The sequence below is a fragment of the Staurois parvus genome, unplaced genomic scaffold (assembly GCF_062004578.1).
Source record: "Staurois parvus isolate SC_StPar_1 unplaced genomic scaffold, SC_StPar_1.0 ptg000096l, whole genome shotgun sequence".
In the NCBI taxonomy this organism is placed as follows: Eukaryota; Metazoa; Chordata; class Amphibia; order Anura; family Ranidae; genus Staurois; species Staurois parvus.
This window is the reverse complement of record NW_028317892.1, coordinates 3,260,632-3,283,522: the sequence shown is the minus strand read 5'-3', so window position 1 is coordinate 3,283,522 and position 22,891 is coordinate 3,260,632. Positions and strand designations below refer to the sequence as shown.

General features: G+C 39.7%; 1 protein-coding gene across 1 annotated transcript in view; it reads right to left on the bottom strand.

The window, feature by feature from the left end:
• The window catches only part of MAU2 (MAU2 sister chromatid cohesion factor), a 44,004-nt gene that overhangs the window by 8,976 nt on the left and 12,137 nt on the right, over nucleotides 1–22,891 (bottom strand). The window contains exons 3-13 of the mRNA XM_089670827.1: nucleotides 20,584–20,649; nucleotides 18,295–18,390; nucleotides 17,888–17,982; nucleotides 16,628–16,655; nucleotides 15,830–15,985; nucleotides 14,818–14,964; nucleotides 11,682–11,772; nucleotides 10,632–10,735; nucleotides 10,472–10,549; nucleotides 8,651–8,716; nucleotides 8,401–8,484 (exon numbers count right to left, since the gene is read on the bottom strand). Coding sequence (XP_089526953.1) covers nucleotides 8,401–8,484; nucleotides 8,651–8,716; nucleotides 10,472–10,549; nucleotides 10,632–10,735; nucleotides 11,682–11,772; nucleotides 14,818–14,964; nucleotides 15,830–15,985; nucleotides 16,628–16,655; nucleotides 17,888–17,982; nucleotides 18,295–18,390; nucleotides 20,584–20,649 — 1,011 coding nt within the window. The remainder of the gene's footprint in view (nucleotides 1–8,400; nucleotides 8,485–8,650; nucleotides 8,717–10,471; nucleotides 10,550–10,631; nucleotides 10,736–11,681; nucleotides 11,773–14,817; nucleotides 14,965–15,829; nucleotides 15,986–16,627; nucleotides 16,656–17,887; nucleotides 17,983–18,294; nucleotides 18,391–20,583; nucleotides 20,650–22,891) is intronic.

The following is a 22,891-nucleotide window of genomic DNA, read 5'->3' as shown; positions in this document are numbered from 1 at the left end:
GTTTATTATTTCATAAACTCCACTCCAATGTCTCCACTCCGATTTTTTTTTTTAAATTATATATATAATCCAATCACACGTACAGCTCAAAAAAATTAAAGGAACACTTTTTAATCAGAGTATAGCATCAAGTCAATGAAACTCCTGGGATATTGATCTGGTCAGTTATGTAGCAGAGGGGGTTGTTAATCAGTTTCTGCTGCTTTGGTGTTAATGAAATTAACAACAGGTGCACTAGATGGGCAACAATGAGACGATCCCCAAAACAGAAAAGGTTTAACAGGTGGAGGCCACTGACATTTTTTTCCCTACTCATCTTTACTGTTTCTCACTAGTTTTGCATTTGGCTAGGGCCAGTGTCACTACTGGTAGCATGAGGTGATATCTGGACTCTACAGAGGGTGCACAGGCAGTCCAACTCTTCCAGGCATTTACTCTAGGAGAGCTGGACAGGGCCGTAGAAGGTCCTTAACCCATCAGCAGAACCGGTATCTGCTCCTTTGTGCAAGGAGGAACAGGATGAGCACTGTCAGAGCTCTACAAAATGACCTCCAGCAGGCCACTGGTGTGAATGTCTCTGGCCAAACAATCAGAAACAGACTTCATGAGGGTGGCCTAAGAGCCCAACATCCTCTAGTGGGCCCTGTGCTCACTGCCTGGAACCATAGAGCTCCATTGGCATTTTCCACTTAACACCAGAATTGGCAGGTCCGCCACTGGCACCTTGTGCTTTTCACAGATGAGAATAGGTTCACCCTGAGCACATATGACAGACGTGAAAGGGTCTGGAGAAGCCGTAGAGAATGTTATGCTGCCTGTATCATCCTTCAGCATGACCGTTTTGGTGATGGGTCAGTGATGGTCTGGTAAGGCATATCCACGGAGGGACACATACCTCTACAGGGTAGATAATGGCACCCTGACTGCCATTAGGTATTGGGATGAAATCCTTGGACCCATTGTCTGACCCTACACTGCTGTAGTGGGTCCTGGTTTCCTCCTGGTGCACGACAATGCTCGGCCTCACGTGGTGAGAGTATGCAGGCAATTCCTGGAAGATGAAGGAATTGATACCATTGAATGGCCCCCACGCTCGCCTGACCTAAATCCAATAGAACACCTCTGGGATATCATGTTTCGGTCCATCCGACACCACCAGGTTGCACCTCAGACTGTCCAGGAGCTCAGATATGCCCTGGTCCAGATCTGGGAGGAAATAGCCCAGGACACCATCTGTCGTCTCATTAGGAACATTCCCCAACGTTGTCAAATATGCATACAAGCACGTGGGGGCCATAAAAGCTACTGAGTACCAGTTTGAGTTTCTGCAATTAAATTTCAGCAAAATGGACTAGCCTGCTGCATCATTTTTCACTTTCATTTTTGCGGTATCTTTGAATTCAGTCCTCTGTAGGTTGATAATTTTCATTTCCATCAAAGAATGGGGCATCCTTACTTTCCTAACACATTATCCAGTCCATATCAATGTAGATATCTAGCATGACATTTTTCCCTATTAAGATCTGGTGTTTTCAAAGTGTTACTTAAATTATTTTGAAGTGTGTATACACACACACCCTTCTATGTTCAAGTGTCTCCTGTTGCATCATTATGTAAAATAAACAGAGCCACCAAGATAAATAGAATATTATCAGACGGTTTAAAAAGAAAATCCCTTAATAGGTAAAGTTGTATTGAAATCCCACCTCCTGATTTTCAATTTCATCAAGCTCTCCCCGACTTTGTTATTTCAGCAGCGCCCTTGGATATACCAGGTGATAACAGGAATGGGGAAGCATTTAATATGCATTCCTTTCCCCAGGACTCAGCACTCCAGCCGGAATAATCAATCCCCAGGCCCAAACACTCATGTAATGGAGGGAAGCAGGTCATTAACCCTATGTACAGTGGATATAAACCGCGTACAGACCCCTGTTAAAATATCAGGTTTCTGTGACGTAAAAAAATTAGACAAAGATAAATCATTTCAGAACTTTCCACCTTTAAAAAACTAAAATAATACGGTTACATAAGTGTGCACACCCTTAAACTAATACTTTGTTGAAGCACCTTTTGATTTTATTCCAGCACTCAGTCTTTTTGGGTATGAGTCTATCAGCATGGCACATCTTGACTTGGCAATATTTGCCCTTGTAAAAACACCCCAAACGTTGTCAGATTGCGTGGGCATCTCCTGTGCACAGCCCTCTTCAGATCACCCCACAGATTTTCGATCGATCGGATTCAGGTCTGGGTTCTAGCTGGGCCATTCCAAAACTTTAATCTTCTACTGGTGAAGCCATTCCTTTGTTGATTTGTATGTATGCTTTGGGTCATTGTCATGCTGAAAGATAAAATTCCTCTTCATGTTCAGCTTTCTAGCAGAAGCCTGAAGGTTTTGTGCCAATATTTGACTGGTATTAGGAACTGTTCATAATTCCCTCTACCTTGACTTAGGCCCCAGTTCCAGCTGAAGAAAAACAGCCCCAAAGCATGATGTTGCCACCACCATGCTTCACTGTGGGTATGGTGTTCTTTTGGTGATGTGCAGTGTTGTTTTTGCATCAAACATATTTTTTGGAATTCTGGCCAAAAAGTTCAACCTTGGTTTCATCAGATCATAAACACATTTTCCCACATGCTTTTGGGAGACTTCAGATGTGTTTTTGCCAAATTTAGCCAGGCTTGGATGTTTTTTTTTGTAAGAAAAGGCTTCCGTCTTGCCACTTTACCCCATAGCCCAGACGTATGAAGAATACGGGAGATTGATGTCACATGTACCACACAGCAGGTACTTGCCAGATATTCCTGCAACTCCTTTAATGTTTCTGTAGGCCTCTTGGCAGCCTCCCAGACCAGTTTTCTTCTGGTCTTTTCATCAATTTTGGAGGGACGTCCAGTTCTTGGTAACGTCACTGTTGCGCCATATATTCTCCACTTGATGACTGTCTTCACTGCAGTCCATAGTATATATAATGCCTTGGAAATTCTTTTGTATCCTTCTCCTGACTGATACCTTTTAACAAGGAGATCCCTCTGATGCTTTGAAAGCTCTCTGTGGACCATGGCTTTTGCTGTAGGATGCGACTAAGAAAATGTCAGTAAAAACCTACTAGAACAGCTGAACTTTATTTGGGGCTAATCAGAGGCACATTAAATGATGACAGGTGTGTACTGACTTCTATTTATGCTTTTGAAAGTGATAGCTTACTTCTGAACACAGCTACATCGCCAGTTATAAGAGGGTGTGCACACTTATACAACCCCCCTAAAAGATTTCAGCTTGTTTTTCAACTGAGTTGTACAGTTTATAGGTCACATTAATAGGTGGAAAGTTCTGAAATAATTTATCTTTGTCTCATTTTTTTACATCACAGAAACCTGACATTTTAACAGGGGTGTGTAGACTTTTTATATCTACTGTACACAACAACTCTGGCCAACATGAAGTTAGTATAAGGTTTACACCCAAGTATCCAACTGACAAATGGATCACCAGAGAATGAAGAGACTTGAAAAAAGTTACAATACTAGTTTTGGGTGTGCCTGCACCCACTTCTATGCAGACTTAACTTCATGTGTCATTACACAAGAGAACAGAGGTCATTCTCTATAAAATGGAAAATGTAATACACAGTCCCTTACACAAAAACCATCAAGTAATCTTTATAAACCACTATAAATACATCAACTTAGTAGAAAAACGTGTGTACTGTCATTCATAATTTATGGGGCAGAATAAAATTTATTCTAAATGAACAGACACTACTTTAAGCTAACAAAGCAGCAATAATTATCGATGAAATTACCACAAGGAAGCCAGCTGTACTAGGGAAAAAATATTCCTCTATTTTTCATTCCAGCTATTTTCAATTCACACAAACATTTCTCAGATTTGTGACTAATTCAGCTCATTATGAATGTGTGTAGAAACTTAAGTGGTTTCTGTGCCATCCAAAATGACTTCGTAGCAACATCTCTGGTCCCAGTTTTTACTGTGCAAACTTCATATAGGGAAATATAAGAATATTCTTTATTAGTCCAACATGCCTCTGCTGACAGAGTAATTAATGCTATGGCATCGTCTAGAAGCAATATGATCATCTTCCTCAGAATCTTTAAAATGATATATTATCCAGGTAACCTAGCCAGGAAGGAGTGCTATAAAGTTGTCTAAGCATAGGAGATATTGTACAACTACTCCAGTGGAACTAATATTTCTTGGGTTTGTGGCTGCAACATTTTCCACATATTACCCATTAAAAACGTCTAAAAGCGTAAATAGTGTCCAACACTGTAGTCACACATTTGTGTGCTTGCTTATAGTGTTTTAAATTAAAAGGAATAGAAAAGCATCAAAATACATATCAACATGTGTTAAACCATAAAAAAATGGTGTGGGTTAAAAAGCAATGGCGAAAATAAACTCAATGCTTATATGTGATTAACATTCAAAATTAGTACTTCCACAAAAACATAAATTAAAGTGTATGCAAATACAACTGAGACAAAGTAAAAATATCAAGTCTCTTCTCTCAAGTTTCAAATAATCTTCGCTGTAAAAAACTGAAATTCTTTTGACATGTGTGTCCAAATAAAGTCTTATTTAACCAACTGTTGTATCCATGTGTCTTAATACAGTTATCTTTACACCACTGTGTACGCACTACAGTCAAATGTGCCCTACATCTGTGCAATGCGTTATTTGCATATGTTAAGATGCATGTCAGCACGTCATGATGCACATTAATACATCACAGCACTCATGTTTTTATGATGTAAGTTGATATTCAATACAAAGTGCATTGCAAGGCACTTTAATACACAATACACCATGCATTTTATTTTTTCCATGCATTTCAATGGGTGGTGCATGGAGGTGGGGGGGGGGCGCCATGTATGTATAGGCGCTATAGGGTGCTGTGTATTATCTTATTTGTGGAAAAACCTTCTTGTTGAAACTGATTTAAAGTGGTTCCAAAGTTTAAAAGTCCATACAAGCTATTTCCTTCACGAAGTGCTGCATTGGCTCTAAGCACTTTATGTACTGCATGTAGCTTCAGCTACATACAGTACACAGTTCTGGGTTACAGCTGTGAGACAGACTTCACAGACTACAAAGCTGCCTATGAATGGCTGTGTACCACTCAGACAGACTCTATATTGTTCCATGTGTGAGACGGGAAGTTTCTGTCTCACAGCTGGAACATAGCACTGTGTACTGTATGTAGCTGAAGCTACATGCAGAACATACAGTGTTAGAGTCAGAACAGCACTTAGTGAAGGAAATAGTTTGTTTGGACCAGCTTGGTCCAAACAAACTATTTAAAGTGACAGGAAACCTGGAGATCGGCTTTAAAACCTCAAGCTTTGGAGAATATAAAGGTGTTTTCTGCCCTGGTACTAAGAATTATTTTTTTAACAAATCCTTAGCTAAAATGCCTGATTGTTTTGGTAGATTCACAAGGATTACCAATAGTCAATTTCTGCTTTGCTCAGGTTTTATCATCAATGTCTCTTTCCCATGCTTACGTTTTTAATTGATAAGCTTCTTAAAAAGGCCTTAGCTGCATCACAGATTAATTAGCAGGCATGTAGACCTATAATTAATATAAAAAGCCTCTTTCAGTGGTTGAAGAATAGGAACATGGGAGAGAGATTAGCCTTAACCAAGACGGGTTGAGTTTCCAAAGAGATTTTGGTACAGTACACTCAGCTGACCTCTTCACTGACAAAGGAACGAATCGATTCCCCTAGACTTTTATATAACTCTGTAAGGTGCTAAATCACAATGTCACACATACATGTCTTAACAGAAAGAACAATGATTAGTATCTGGATGATTCACCCTCCAAATACTTATAAAAATATTTCTTGTAGCAGATACCTAAAGCCAAAAATCGGGGAGTGTGTATGTGTGGGGGATAAAAAAAAAAAACAAAACATAAAAAAAACAAACTACTAATACACAACAAACCGTTTGGCTTATAGCATGTAAAGCACATACCCTCCTCATCTCTGTTAAGCATAACTGCACTGCCTTAGCTAGCTATTCATAGATTGAAATTTAGCCAGATTATCAAATTCTGTCGAATGTGCTTGTAGGAAATTTTTTCTCAATCAGCGTTTGCAGCAGCTGCTCAATGTATTCTGACAGTGGGCAGTCCTCGCAGTCAGAATACAATGTCTTGGCAGGGAGGATTTTTCTATCCACCTTGCCTGTGTGGATGGAGGAAAATGTTTATCTTTTCTTTCAGCCAACTGGCAGAACTAAAAACCCCCCAAAACAATCCAACTAAGGACAACCTTAGGTTACCCACTGCTCCATAAAGCCCAAAGTCAAGAAGAGTAGTACTTTCCCTATCTGGATATAAATATATCTAAACATAGCAAGCATTAAATGCAAACAGTTGTTGAAACAATCCACCCACATTTCAAGCGAAATCTAATGGAGAACTAGAGATGCACCGATACCCTTTTTTGATTGGCAAGTACAAGTACCGATACTTTCAATCAAGCACTCGCCAATACAGAGTACCAATACTTTGTGATGTAATTTGTGTCCATACATTTTGTATTCATGCAAATCACACCGAAAAGAATAACATGCGATTTGAACAGGAAAACGATTCCTGTCCAACTCACATGTGGTTTCCCCACTGCTCCTGTGTGAACCAAAGCTTGTCATAAGCAGCATTCACACAGGAGCGATTCAGGGAGGTTTCCTGTACTGCTCCTGTGTAAGCTCAGGCTATGACAAGCCTGGGTTCGCACAGCAGCAGTGGGGAAACCACATGCGATTTAGACAGGAATTGCATTTCTGTTCAAATCGCATGCTATTCTTTGCGGTGCAATTTGCATTGACGCAAATCGCACTGCAAGTATAGGTTTCCAGTATCAGATGCATTTTCATGAGTACTCGTGAAAATACTCCGTATCGGTGCATCCCTATAAAGAACATTTATGATTTACAAACACTGAGATGCCTTTTGATGTTAGGATCCTAAGAGCAATACACACTTTACAACTTATCTTGCTCATTCAATAATTAAAAATAACTGGCCAGATAAGCAACACAACATTCCACATGAGAACCTTTTGGGACTTAAGACTTCCTGTAATTCTTCTTTAAAACAAAAACAATTTATAAACAATACGACAGGCTGGCGCAAGAAAAAACAAAAAACGTCACTCGTTTGCTTACTAAGCTAGCAAGGGTAGACTGGGGGCAAAAGGGTAAGGAAACTTTTAGGAAAGTTGCTTTACTCTTTAAGTCCCAAATCCATACTCACTATTCCCAAAAAACACACAAACCATATCCTTTCTTCGATGGTCTTTCAGCTGTGTCACTTACTCCTGTAGAGCCTGGCAGCAAAAAGAAAAATGATAGAGCTGCACTGTTCAGTAGTACTGTACTGCCACAGCATCCAGGGGGTATATCAGTAATGGCCTTGATTCATGTAAACTGCGCTGAAGGATGGTGGACATCATTCAACCTAAAACTCTGGCAAAATCCCATGGCAGAAAATAGGTAACCCTCAATAGTAGGTAAAGCAGCCAGAGCTTTAATTACCCACCCCCCTTTACTTTTATCTCTCACTTTAAAAATGTATTAAAAATAGTGGAGTTGGGATTTAAATATTCTGACCAGTATCACTTTGGCCATAAAAAGAAAAAAAAGACCTGAGTAATAATGTAATTAAAAAGTTGATTTTGTCTTTTTTTTGGGGGGGGGGTTCTTTTAAATATGTATCCATCTCGCTGATGTGATCAAGTTAAAAGAGATGGCTTGTAAAATAATGCTTACAATACATTTGGCAATGTCAGAATTTTCGTCCACTTTGAATAACAATCTGCAAGCCAGAGTTTCCAAATATTTCCAAGATGTAAGTGACCAAATCAAAATTTGTGAATTAATCCTAAACGCCTTTCCTACTGGAACTATAGGAATTTCTCATTAACAGCTGAATGTCAATCTTCTGGAAACTTGGAACTGAGAAATAAAAAACTATGCATGGGAAATAGTAGTGAATAAAGCTAATGAAAAAAAAAATCCCAAGATTTGTAGGAGCGGGCCAGGAGTTTTCCAGGTATATACTAGACTACGGGCGGATGCCGCCAGTCTTTGGGTCTAGAGGTTCCTTGATGGGTAAAAGACACAATAAAGTTTAAACAAAAGAGCATAACTAGCTTTCCCAGAAAGCCCAGTGCTCTACATAGGTTTTTTTTTCCTGGGTGCACATTTTTGGTCACTAGATGGAACAGATGATCATAGAAATTAATCTATTACACAAAATAGGGGGAAAAAAATCATCCAGCCTTCACAAATGTGACAATCATCCTATTAATGTTTTATACCCTAAAATGTATTGGCTTCCATAAGGGATGATTCCTGCTCACCTCTTGATGTCGGTTTCCCTCTCGAATATAAACACTTGCCAGATTTGTTACTATAAAAGTCCATAACTCCTGATGTGTGGTAAGCTGTAAAAACCAAATCGCACCATAAGAGGACAATCTCAACACTCAAATATTGTACTACTAAAAAATTATGTTCAGCAAGTGTAATACAATCAAGTAAGAGCAAATACATGAAATTACCCAAGTAGAAATCTTCTATTTTCATGTATGTGTAAAGCTTTAAACTCACCCTCAAAGCTGTTGTGAACTGTGCCTCCGCGTTGTCCATACAGTTAACAGAAATGCAGTACAAACCCTTGAACAAAAAAGCATAGGATATTGTTTAACCAGCATAAACATAAAAAAAATATATATATTTATATAAATAATACATGCACCAATCCACTCAGCTCAAGTCATAGGCCTGTACTAAGGCCTTCTCTTGTTTGCATACAACATTGGCTGTACAAAGTTTGGCTACCCTGCTGCTTAAGGGTATCATCATGCCAACGTTCTACAAACGCTAGAACATTTCCTTTTTGAGTGAGATTGAAAATTCCCGCCCCACATTTACACAACAGTATGCCTGTTCTACAGTTCAAGAGAAAATAACAACCTTGTGGATGACGTTAATGTCACACAATTCATTCAACACTTAAAATGGCCTACAAAAAGACTTTGGAGGAAGGAACTGGAGCCAGCTGTCTTTGAAGGAAATTATTCTGGCTGACCGATACGCCATATCCCCCTATTCTGAGCAAGCTGAGCTGGGGCAATAAGGGAACAGAGATACAAATGCTCCCTTAACCAAAAACCATTAAAAGAGAAGTTCGCTTAAAAAAAAAATTTTTTTGCTTGCCAGTGTACAATCCTCGTGTAGACAGCAGTAAAATAATTCAACAGTATTTAAATTCCTGTGTCCCTTAATGAAGAAAAAAAAAAAAAAAATCATATTGGGTCTGAGGACTAAGGGCATGAGGTGCTCAGACCTGCGTATAGTTAACAAAGGCAACAAGCTCTAGAGTATGCAGGGCAAATAATCACATGCTTTACCATATCCAGAAGTACTTTTGGTTTGCTTTTAACTAGACCTCCAGAGAGTGAAAAGTGGGAGCAAGTGGAAGAGGGTACAAGCATCAGAGTGCCTTCTAGTACCGAACATACTACCTTTCCTAGCATGTATAACGCATGGATTCACATGAAGTGCTTAAAAGGAGAAAATTTCATGTTGTTCAACAAACCTCTATATTTATCTCAGGGGCAGACTGACCATTTGGAAACTCGGGCACTGCCCGAGGGCCCAGGGTTAGTAAGGGGCCCCATGAGATGCCCCTGGTACCTTTTTCATAGGCTTTTTTGAGTTTGGGCAAGGACACAGGGGCCCTATGATCCCCTATTGCCCAGGGGCCCCATAAGTTGTCAGTCCGCCCGATTCATCTCCATACTGCAGCATCAAGCCAATGCTGTAGCTGTCCCATTGCAGCTCTAAGCTTGAGAACTGAATGTTCAGAAGAACACGGATTGTTCAGTTCTTGATCAGCTCTGAGCAGAGGGTCCTCACTAAAGTGCACTCCTATGACCCACAAGAGAAATCTGGCCAGAAAAGTTTTGGCCATATGTCTTTTAAACTGTCCATGACAGGGCAGCCTGGATACCCCTAGACAAACAGCTAAATACCAACTTCACAGTTGTAGACCACTGTGATAAGCTTGAAAATGAGTTTCACCTATACTATTAAAGACTACAGCATGTCCCTTGTACCCGCACTGGCAGCATAAAAAAAAAAAAGTATATTTTGTCAAACTATTTTGTCGTGTCCCACCTACAATAACGGCATTAGAACCACTGTGGGAACTGTGTGTAACCAACCCCAGGGTTGCTCTTTTTCTGTTTATGCTTCTATACATCAGTCTTGAGATTTTAATACTATAAACATGCTAAAATAATGACACGATACTCAGAACAAACCCCCCCATCTTTTTTTCAATCACTATTCCATTTCATCTGAAGACCAGTTTCTCCTAAACAAATGTGAACATGGAAACAGAAACTCTACAAGCTTAATACTTACCAACAACGTGTGGAGTTGGGCTGCATGATTAGAAAACAGACGGGGTGACTGCTGACATAGCTGACAGACTTGAGATATCTAAGTAAAAACAAGAACAGTAAAGTAAAATGGCAAAACACACGTAAAACATACTGCTGAGTGGCTTCAATCCATTACTTACCTCTTGTAAGGCTGTAGCTTTGTGGCCTGTGACAAGACGGCACATGATTATGTGTTCAAGCAGAATGACTTGGAAGGAGGACAAGATTGGGCTACTGTCAAGCACTGCAATTAAAATGACAGAATCGCCAGTGAACTTGGCTGCATGTGGTGCATCAGCTTTTTTTGTTACTATAGAGAACACGTGGATACTTTACTGATATAATATCAGTACAGGTTTACTCTTTACATTCTAAGGTCAATCATTTATGTTGAGAATGGAAAAAACTGTTAAAGACATGTACTTTTAGGAAATAAGCTGTACTTTCTTCATTCAAAAGTCTCCGAAGACTTTGTGAAGTATTTAAATATTTATCAAATGATCTTGAAATTTCCTAAAAGGTTTGGGGAGCTGAGGTATTATTGAATGATAGCTTAAAGTAGAAACAAATCACATGTCCCCATGTTGCTAATAAACATGGGTATCCCCTGGCCTTCAGTAACCCTGCCAATCAGTTTTGAAACCAAGGTCGCACTCAGAAGATGGCACTTTCTTCAAAAATCTTTATTAGACAATGCACAAATTATTTCTTTAAATCCTATGATTAAGCCCAGATGAGTGAAATGTTCCAAATGCATCAAATAATGCCTATGTAGCAGCTCACCCTGAGAAGTTCACTGCAAAAAAAAAAAAAAAAGTGTACACTGGCCTTGGAAACAAGATGCTTTTATTAGGGCTCCTGGGGCTATCTTGCACCTCTGTGGCACAGTCTGCACTGAAAAGCAACACATCAGACTGTTTTGTACAAATAAAGTTCAGCATATTGCCAAGCCTATACACTGCTTGAGAGCACTTTAAAACCACTGGTTTGTGGTGATTTAAAACAGACTTTACACTCCCTGCCTGAAAGTAGAAACATTCAATTATTGGTGACTACCACCCTCCTAAAAAGGGAACCAAGAGGGAGGAAAACTTACCAAAACTAAATTTTGACTTTTCCAACAATCAAACTGAAATACGTCCGCATGGTTTATAAATGCAGACAGTACAGTTAGTACATACTATACTTACTCTTGAGCTTTTCTAACTGCATAAGAGCTTTATCTGTGTATTTCTGAGCCTTCTCAAGATAGCCTGCCTGCATGGAGTGCATAACTGTTACCTGCAAGGTAAAACAGAAAAGAGGAATGTAAAAAATATATTAACCAATTAAAGCCCAATGTGTGTGGTAACCACCGAAAAACCAGTCTGTTGGCAACACACTGGAGAGCTGGATTGCTGCTTTCACATAGCTGCAATCTGCTTTTTACTGAATGGTCAGTCATTTTTACATTTTAGGTGATAGTTCATACATTGAAGGGGGGGAAAAAAAGAACATACATTTTGCTACACTGTAGTGTGTGGCTCCTTAGACTTGTAGCTAAAACAATGTATCAATTTTTGTTTACATTTTAACAAACTCAATACCCTGAAGCATCAGACAGCATTTCAAACCTGACAGAGTGCCCAACTCTTCCCCAATTCTATTCTAAATGTTGCCTCCATGCAGGTTGGGCTTAAAAAAAAAAAAAAAAAAAAAGCGCTTATGTACAGTGTTTTTGTACACAGTTCAGACCAGTTTAGCTTTTTCTCTGCCAGAAAGCTCCAATCAAAAATGCAAACGAGGGTTTATTTTTTTCCTGCCTCTAAACATGGGGCTTAAAAATATGCTTCTAATCATCCTAATGTGTACAGACACATAGGATAACACTGAGCTGATTCTACGGGAAAAACACAAAATTCCTTTAAATGCAGCGATATTTAGTGGTAGTAAACTCTTCTTTAATAATTTCACCAAGCAAGCTTATAATAAAAGATTACCTGTGGGTAGAATATCTCCTATTAACGGCATACCTGTGCTGTTCCATCAGAGCACTGTGCTATGGCCTGGGACTCCCGTGCGCATGTGCGGGAGTGACATCATTGCAGCTCGGCCAGTCAGAGCTTGCAAACCCGGAGGGAAGACCGGGTGAAGATGGAAGACCCAGGGAGCTCCACTGGAGGGCTTCGTTTCAAGGTAAGTCCTTCATAATGTGCTAGTATGCAATGCATATTAGCACATTATGCCCTTATCGTGCAGAGGGTGTTTTTTTATGCGGTTTTCTACCGCTTTAAGCCAGTGTGCATGGATCCTTAGACGTAATTTGATTATCCCAAAATAATTAGGGCTCAAGCTCACACAGCCTAAAGCTGTAGTAAAGGTAAAAAAACCAAAAAAACAAAAAACAAAACCAGACACACAAACTCTGCAGGGTAAAGGCATAATGTACTAGTATTCATCGCCAGCTACCATAAGGAAAGACTTCGTTTGAAATGAAGCCCTCCAGTGACAAGCTGTCACTACTGCAGAAGCTTCCATCTTCATCCGGTCTTCCATCTGGAATTACAGGCTGCAGCCGTTTGAATGGCCGAGCTGCGATAACATCACTCCCACATAAGAGTCACGGCCACGCCGCAGAGCTCAGAAGGAACAACAGAGGCATGCTGTTCTTTCAGAGAGCATGCGCCAGTGACTTCACCAATGCTGCTTCTTTGAATATCTCCTAAATGTGCACCGTTAAGATATTCTTTTAACCTACAGATAAGCTTTATTGTAAGTAGTAGGTTAAAACAAAAATTCACTGGTTACCAACACTTTAAAAAGGGACAATCCCTACCCCTGCTGTTGTAAGCTTCCAGGTTAATACAGTCAAGGGACCTGTCATATGCGCTCAACGAGAGTGCAGATTATGTCCACCCTTTTTGCCCTTCATCTTCTTAAACCGCTTCCCAAACGCCCTATAGATATACTACTACAGGGCAGCACGGGTGCACAAAATCACAGATATATATATATATGTGTGTGTGTGTGTGTGTCCAGGCCGGTGATTGCCAGGCATCTCCCACTGGGAGGAAAACTCTATGTGGACAATACAGTTCTCCACCCTGTCAGCTCGTACACACTGCTTTGGATGTCTGTGCATAGCACAGCCATGCAAAGAAGTGTGATTACAGTGAAGTACACAGACACAAGTAAATCAGCAGTTAACCCTTTGATCTCCCCTCATGTTAACCACTTCCTGCCCAGTGCCCTTAGTACAGTGTCAGTGCTTTTTTTGTTTTCAGCACTGATCATTGTATTGGTGTCACTGGGGAGGTTAGTGACATCAAGTCAGTTCCCCCCAGTGTCAGAATGCCCGGCGCAGTCCCGTTATAAATCGCTGATCGCCGCCATTACTAGTAAAAATAAAAAAAAATTCCAGTATCTATACCGCCATTTGTAAATGTTATAACTTTCACATAAACCAATTTACAAGTATTAGATTTTTTTTTTTATTTTTTTTTTAAGCAGACATGAAGCAGATTACATTTTGCTTTAAATTTATGACGAAATTTGATTTTTAAAAAAAAGTAAAAAATATTGTTTTTATCTCAAAATTGTCAGTCTTTTTTTTTTTTTTTTTTAATAGCACAAAAAATAAAATACCGCATGGGCGATCAAATACCACCAAAAGAATGCTCAATTCGTGGCAAAAAAAAAAAAAAAAAAAAGACAAATTTCATGTGGGTGCAACGTTGCATGCCTGCACAATTGTCAGTTACAGTAACGCGGTGCCGTAACGCAAAAAATGGCCTGGTTAGAAAGGAGGGTAAATCCTCAGAAGGGCAAGTGGTTAATATTCTATGAACCCCGGTTCACATATATGCGAATTGGATGTGTTTTGAACCGCATCTGATTCGCAAGACATGTGAATCAAAAAGCTTTTCTATGGAGCCGGTTTACTTATGTGCAGGCCAGCCACAGTGTGATTTCAAAAAGAGTCCGGTATGATTTTAAGCCTGGTTCAGGTGCAAACCACTGGACAGACTTGCACTAGACAGGGCTTGAAATCATGCTGCAAGCTGGCCTTGCACATTTGTGCAAGGCCGGCTGAATGAAAAATATCTATGAATGGAGAACAAGAAGATGAGTAAAAAGGTTTGCCTCCTCCATTCATAGATTGAGCTTCTCTGAAAAATATGTATTCAAAACAAAAACAAAAAATACTAGATCTTTACATGATGGGTAGGAGCTCCCAGTACTTGGTGAGAAGGGCAGTTATACGTGTTTTTCTATGACTTGTGGGAAGCCTCTTCCTGAAAGGCTACCAGTTTTGCTACATTTTGAATATGACACTTTAAGACTTACCAAATAAACCAAAACACACATATGCTCTTTGGGCAGCCAGTGGAACAAGTCAGCTGAATTACTAGGTAGGATCTCATCATCATGGAGAGTTGAAATGGTCTGAATGCACTGTTGAAGTTGTTTAAGGCATGGTTTCACACTTTTTACCTGTAAAAAACACACACTTGATTTGCTTTGAGATGATGTATGTAATACATTTAGAAGTGTATTACAAAATAGTAAGAAATGCATATATAATCAATGGTAAAATGAAAAACACATCAAACAACTATAACTAATCTCGTTCGCAGAAATGCTTGTTTTTACAGCTAAATCCTGACACAGATGCTACATTTAGAAAACACTTTTAGACTGTTTGTGCAGCCTATGAAAAGGTTAGCACCCTAAAGTGATATTAAACCTTCGATTTTGTTTTTTTTTGTTTTCCATTAAACATGTTTATATTTAGCTGCTCTGTGCAATGCTTTTGCACAGAGCACCCCAATCCTCTTCTGGGGTCCCTACTCTTCAGCAGGTGCCCCCACTAAAAGCCGCTTTGCATGGGGGATATCTGTGTGGGCTCGCTCCCGAGCCGCCCTGTCTGCGTCCATTGATAGAGAGGGCAGCTCAGCCCCCCGCCCTTTATCACAGCATTTGATTGACCGCAACGGGAGCCAACGCATCCTGATGCTATCAATGTGCCCAACAAAGAGGGAGACGACATCTGGGGGAGGGGTTGTCGGAAAGAGCTGCAGCACAGAAGGTTTTTCACTTTAATGCATTAAGGTGAAAAACCTTAAGGCTTTAGAACCACTAACTACATTTTATGAATAATCTGTCAGGGGCAGCATGTGTGATTGCTACTTTTACGCCTGGCAAGCTACTATGACTAGAAAGTTGTCCTATTTCACCTGTCAGTTAACGTGAATTTTCATCAGCACTGACAAACAAGTTCCTACGAGAAAACAGATCATGCACTTGCTACCATATTGGAGTGAAAGAGAAAAATTATTTTACCATCAGGTAGTCATACCTGCCCTGCATCCAAATAATGAGTCACTTGAAGAACTAAGAAAAAAACTCGTAGGGATTCCTTCTGGATAGGGTTACCCTGCCAATTCTCCACAATCTGCCCACACAAAGTCAACAGCGGATGCACTTCCTGCAGCTTTCGTTCCATCAGCAAAAGCTACAAGAGAAATGGTGGTTACTGCAATTTTGTTAACCCAACATTAACGTTTTATTTTTCATTAGGCTGGAAAATAACAGCATTCAGGTTCATTAGAAAATCCACTCAACACCAGTATCAAAAATCTCAACTAAAACCTCAGTTAAAAATAACCTTCAAAACGTGTGCCAGTGCATTTCAACAAAACAAAGCGGATAAGTCCTTACTCAAAATGGGAATAAGATAGTCAGCATAGATAACTGTCACCATCTCACAATTCTCCTATTCTGGTTGAGCTGGTGGTAGAACACATGCCTCAAACTCAATTCCCTGAACATTCTAAGTTACTTGCTAAGGAGAAAACATATCAATGAAAGGAAATCTTTAGATTTCATGAGCTATGCAGGGGAAAAAAAAAAAAAAAAACAAACAAAAAAAACACAGGAGCAAGTACAGCTGGCACAGGCTCTAACCTTGTAATGACTAACAGAAATAAAGATAAGTGCTCCGCAGGACACATCAGATCCATTGGCACCTTTATCAATTTTTCTTGAGCTGTTTTATCATGTGAGATCTTTGTTTTATAAGAAAGCTATATGATCTACATGCACTTCATGATCCAAAAAAATGCAGTGAAAAGGAAAAAAAAAACAAAACACTTACCATTCCTTTACTCAGCAGAAACAAAGCCCTGTAAAGATAAAAAAAAAAAAAAAAGTTTGAATAATATACCTGCAACCAATTCATAGTCATAGCTATTAATGCAGAATTGGATAATAAAGGGGCTTACACAACCTTCATGATCTGAATGTTACTACATCGCTAATGACCAGTTGCCGTAGTAAGGCCAGGAAGTAAAGGCAAAAATATAGTGGTGATGCACCACTTCACACCAAAGTCTGAATAATACACCTCCAACCAACACAGTCATAGCTATTAATACAAAATTATATAATATAGGAAGCTTACACAACTTTTACATTCTGGATATTGCTACTTTCATGACCAGCTGCTGTAGTAAGGCCAGGAAGGAAGGGCAAAAATAAGTTCTTAGCACTAAAATACAATATGTCAGTGTACTCATTTATCTAACCTAAACAGGAAGAGAATAGGTTCACTTTACCACACTCCCCAGCAGAACATACTAAGGGTCCCATAACACTAGAATGCAGTGCGCCCCAGTGCTTTGTTTTGGTAAGTTGAAGTGTGTGTTAATAAACTCATTAAAAGTGAAGGGGCTGCAATGGACCACAACAATATAAAAGAAAAACAGGTCCTGAAGGTATTTTTGGTGACATAAAATCTGAACAAAGCACATATTTCTATAGTGTTTAGCTGCCCCTCTCCATAGCACAAAACATAATTACTGTCTGCTGTCTAGTTCCTCTGACCAACATGAGTCACTTCTGACAAGATTTCCTGACATCTAGGTAAAAAGGTGACAGGGGAGGGATCATCAGCACACAGAATGTGATTGACAGCCTCAGCTCTGTTTCTGTGAGTTGTGTGAAGGGGGTATGTTATGTCCATCCTATCAGCTGTCAAAGCTCTCTGCAATGAGCTCTGTAGAGTGCAACCTCAGCTCTCCATCCCCTTTTTTGACAGCTCAAACAAGCTTTGCAAATTCTGTACTTTGAAGGGATGTAGAGAAAACTGCAAATAAACAGATGCAACTTATGTGGGGTGGGGGGGTGTTTAATCTTTGTGTGGCACCTGAGGCCAGCCACTTCACTGGGTAAAGGTAAGGTTTACAGCCATTTAAAAGCTTGCATGTCAAACACATTTTACCCACTGTTTCTTAATAGATGACCATTTTCGTATATCTACAAGTATGTTTAGACTCAATAAGAATGTAAGGAAAGGAAGAAAGAAACTTGCTCCAATATTAAACATGACCACAGAAATCCAAAAACTTTTTTTCACCTGGTATACTCTGAGCCCACCACACGTGCATACTCAGCACCAACTCCTAGGAGGTCACATGCCGACACCAAGTCTTTCTCAAGGGTATGAAGTTGCTGAAAAAATAAATAAAATTACAATATATATATATATATATATATATATATATATATATACACACACACACACACACACATATATATATATATATACACATACATATATATATATATATATATATATATATATATATATATATATATATATATATATATATATATATATATATATATATATATATATATATACACACACACACACATACACAAATATACACATATATACACACACACACCTGCTGACTCAATGCAGTAGGTATCACTTAAAATAATGCTGTTAAAAATTCAATACTTAACATTGTCACTTACAGCGAGCTGAAAGAGAAGCCTGCAATGCCAGTAGGGTGTTTGTTGGGAGATTTGGATTGCCTTACGCAAGAGAGGCTTTGCTGCATCCACGGAATTCTGCAACAAAGTTTGATATTGGCACATTTATTAGTTACTGCAATGACCTAACCCTAATGATTTATCACTCAGGCCCTGTTCAGACCAGCAGGTATGTTAGAACACAGCTACTGGTGTGTGGTAAAAAAAAGCAGTGGTGCCAAGGCGCAGTGACCACCGCATCTCTCGGTAACCCTTTTTCTTCCCCAAACATTATGGAAATGTCACAAAGCGATAGAATTGAATGACATTTCAATGACATCTGCTGGAGCGGTGGCTTAATTCAGTGTATTGTTTTTGGTTTTGGTTAGGGAAAGATTAGAACTCCTGTTCGGTATACTGCCATAGGCGACTCCGATGGAGATTCTTTCACCTCGTCTTGTAAAAAGGTTGTCCCCAGGACAGAAGTGAGGGGAAATCTCTTGCAACACAGACTAAAAAACACACACTTTTTTAAGTTAAAAGCGATCAACTTTTTTGTAAAATAACAAACATGTTATACTTACCTGCTGTGTGCAGTGGTTTTGCACAGAGAAGCCTGGATCCTCCTCTTCTCGGGTCCCCCGCAGGCTCTTCTGGCTCCTCCTTTCTGTTAGGTGCTGCCACAGCAAGCAGCTTGCTATGGGGGCCCCCGTTGCTCCGTGTGTCCAATCACACAAAACTGCAGCATGGCCCCACCCCCTCCCCTCATTGGCTGAGATTGACAGCAGCAGGACCCAAGGGCTCCCGCTTGCTGTCTCAGCCAATGAGGAGGCAGAAACCCGAGACAGCCGTGCACATTACTGAATCTCGATGGGGCTCAGGTAAGTACTAAGGAGTCTGGGGGCACAGCTGCACACAGGTTTTTTTACCTTTATGCCTAGAATGCATGAAGATAAGAAAACCTTGAGCCTTTACAACCACTATAAAGGAAATGCTAGAACCTCTGTCAGCTGTTCGTCTTTTCTCTGTTACAGATTTTCCCTCCCTTCCTGTCTTGTAAAAGGTTGCTCCCAGAACATAAAGTAAGAGAAAATCTCTCTAATGGATCCTCAGATAGCAGTAAAACCTGAAAGGGTTTCTAACCTTTGTCTATATCCAAAGCGTTTTTTGATAGAATGGGGAAACTTTTTAGTAAATATTTCACAAGAGAAATATGAGGGTTGCCATGTCTATTCGCTTAAAACCCTAACTCTCTCACGGTTTGCCTTCTGAATTCTTGACCTGGAAGAAAGTCAAAAGTCCATGTCTGCATACTTGTTCTGTGTAAGATACTCACTGTATTGAAGCACATGGGTCAGAATGACAGCCATTGTCCAAAGAGAAGGTAAGTAGTAGCAAGCTCCATGTTGCCCTCAAAACTACACTACTGATGCTTTCAGCATTTTAAAATGGTAAAAAAAAAAATGAAAGGCAGCAGTAATAGCTAACAAATTCTCATACTCTTATTAACCGCTTCCCAACCACCCTATAGCAGAACTACTGCTATAGGGTGGCAAAGCTGTGCAAAATCCCGTGTATATACACACACGTGATTTTGTATTTCCAGGTAGGGGCATGCGCACGCCCTACCCACACCACCATTGGCGGCTACAGCTGTCAATCACCGGGTCCCGGCCGGAGATTGCCGAGGAACACTGAAAATGGAGAGGTCTGGTATGTAAATACAGATCTCTCCCCTGTCCGCTACAGCATGCTGCTTTGTACTGCTCTGCATAGCAATACAAAGCAGCATGCTTACACAGTAAAACACACACAGCACACAGTTAAGTCTTTGATCGCCCCAGATGTTAACCCCTTCCTGCTCAGTGTCATTAGTACAGTGTCAGTGCTAATTATTAGTGCAACATTACTAGCATAAAAAAAACCAATTCCAGTATATTTACCGCCATTTGCAGACAATATAACTTTCTCGTAAACCAATTAATTTACACGTATTGGGATTTATTTTATTTAGCAGACATGTAGCAGAATACATTTTGGCCTAAATTTATGATGAAATTTGATTTTTTTTTAAAGTTTTTGTTACTGGAGATGTTTTCGTGATCAAATACCACGGTAAGAAAGCTCCATTTGTGGGACAAAAAGGACATAAATTTAATTTGGGTGGAGCGTTGCATAACTGCACAATTGTCAGTTATGCAAATCCTCTGGAGGGCAAGTAAAGGTCCCAACAAGCTAAAGGAATGTCTAATCCAACCCTCCACAGAACTAGAATCCATCCAAGTAACTTACCTCCTGGCAATACAGTTCTGATAAAAGGCTTGCTGCTTCAAATTTAACATCTTCAAACTGAGGAATCTGGTTGCAATGAGTTAAGCTTGACATTTTGGAAGATGATTTTCACACAAAACAGAAGTTTCCATTTACTATGACAAATACACATTTATCGTTTGAAGCTCGTGGGAAAAGGTTATTGGGAAAAAAAAAAAAAGAAAGAACAAAAACACAGAGCACAGTAACATGAAAACATGAATTATCATATAATGAATCTTTCATATGACTCCTCGCCCTGTACTGAAAATACCAGGTAATGACGCTTTTCTGCAATGATTCAATAGCCTCAATATTCTGGGTCACAGAAGTGTAACAAACAAGCAAATTAGAGTGCATTACAGAGAAAAAAAAAAATTAAAAATACGGTTTTCGGCATTTTAACACACATCACGCACTGCAAAAGTGTGAGCGGGGCTCAACACCTAACCTGCCATTAATCACCCTATGCAACGTAAATATTTTTGTCTGGTCAGCATAAACCGGAGGCAAAAAAAAAAAAGTATGCAGGAACTGACTGTTAATGTTTCCTTTTTTCCAAAACGTAAGTCATACACATCCACTATTTAAAGTGTTCATTCAAATTTTCACCAAAAAAAAAATACCTACGCAGGCAAGAGGTGTCTGTAGATAAACTGCAGCTTTGACCAAATCTGATGCCCTTGCCATAGGTGTAGGCATTTACATACCTCATGAAGCCTGAATCACTCCCAGCTTTCAAGGTGAGGCCTAGTAGTTACCGCTCACCTCCACCATCACAGGGATTTCTTTTTCTACGATTCAAACCTCTTCACATTCTCTCTCTCCCCTAATGTAGTAGCTCTGAGCGCAGTGTTTGAAAGCTCACTTCTCTGATGGTTAAAGGTAGGCAGTAATGACAAGGCCTCACTTAGCATAATCCTGGTGAACACTATTCCCCATTCACACCTGAGTGAATTTCTGCTTTAAGCTTGTCAGCTGTAAAACATTCAATGAACCAAATCCCATTCATTTCAGTGGCCCCTGTTCGCGTTCTGTTGCCTGAAGTAAAATGTCTGTCACTCAAACTACATGAGCTTCTTTTTTGGCAGATTTCAAGCATTTTTGGTCCTATAGACTTCAATAGAAATGCCTGAAAACGTGTGACCTGAGCTGTAAAATGCTAGTAATACACTTCTACAAACGCTAGTAATACACTTCTACAAACCTCAAACGCAAATAAAAACACCACTAAATCATTACACTCAGGTGTGAATGCAGCAGTGTTGGTTCGCTTTTACCAAAAAAAAAAAAAAAAAAAAAAAAAAAAAAAAAAAAAAAGAAGAAGAAGCTTGACCTGGGGATGATCCCCAAGAGATTCCTTTCATTTGCAGGGATTTGCTCTCACTTCCTGTTTTGGCTATGGTACAGGAAGTGATGGTAATTCTCTCCAATGGGACAAAGAAGGCAAAAATAAACCGTACAGGGTTTAGAAACCTCCCTTACTTTATCCAAAATGACAAAAAAAAAAAAAAAGTTTTGCCCATAGTTCTATTTTATGTTGCAAATCACTCCGCTGTGAATTTCCACTCTACAAGTATTTAAAATGCAAAAACATTTATGTTATTAACAGAATACAGAAAGGTTTTCAGGGCCTTCTGGCACTGAGACAATTACCAAGAGGAAAGATCCTCCCTGACTTGTCCTTGAGAAACTACAGGAAAGGAGTGGTAAAATCTCACAAAGAGAATATAGGCATTTACTTTTTGATGTGAACTTGTACTGTATGTTAAAGTGGTAGTAAAGTCTGTTCTTGTACCTACAGGTAAGCCTATAAGAAGGCTTACCTGTAGGTACTGTAAATACCTCCTAAATGTGCGCTGTATAGGAGATATTCACCTGTGTAGCACACAGACTGGCACATGCACTCTGAAGGACCGGCATGCCTATGCCGTTCCTTCAGAGCTGTGGAGCCCATGAACCAGGAAGAAGCACCAAGTGAAGATGGAAGCCCTGTCAGCACGCCACTGGAAGGCTTCATGTTAAAGTGAGTTTCACATAATGTGCTAGTATTACTAGCACATTATACCATTGTCTTGAAATTTATTTTTTTAAAAAAAGGTGACGGTTTACTACCGCTTTAAATACTACTAAACAGCACCACCACCGGCAAATTCCTTACCAATATTAGCCAAAAAAAATCCTTTTCTGTGCCCTAATCATTTTATTACTGACCTGACTTTACCCAGCTTCATAGTTAAACTCCATCCCTTCCAATCCACCAGTCTAGTGGAAGCACCCTTTCCACTTA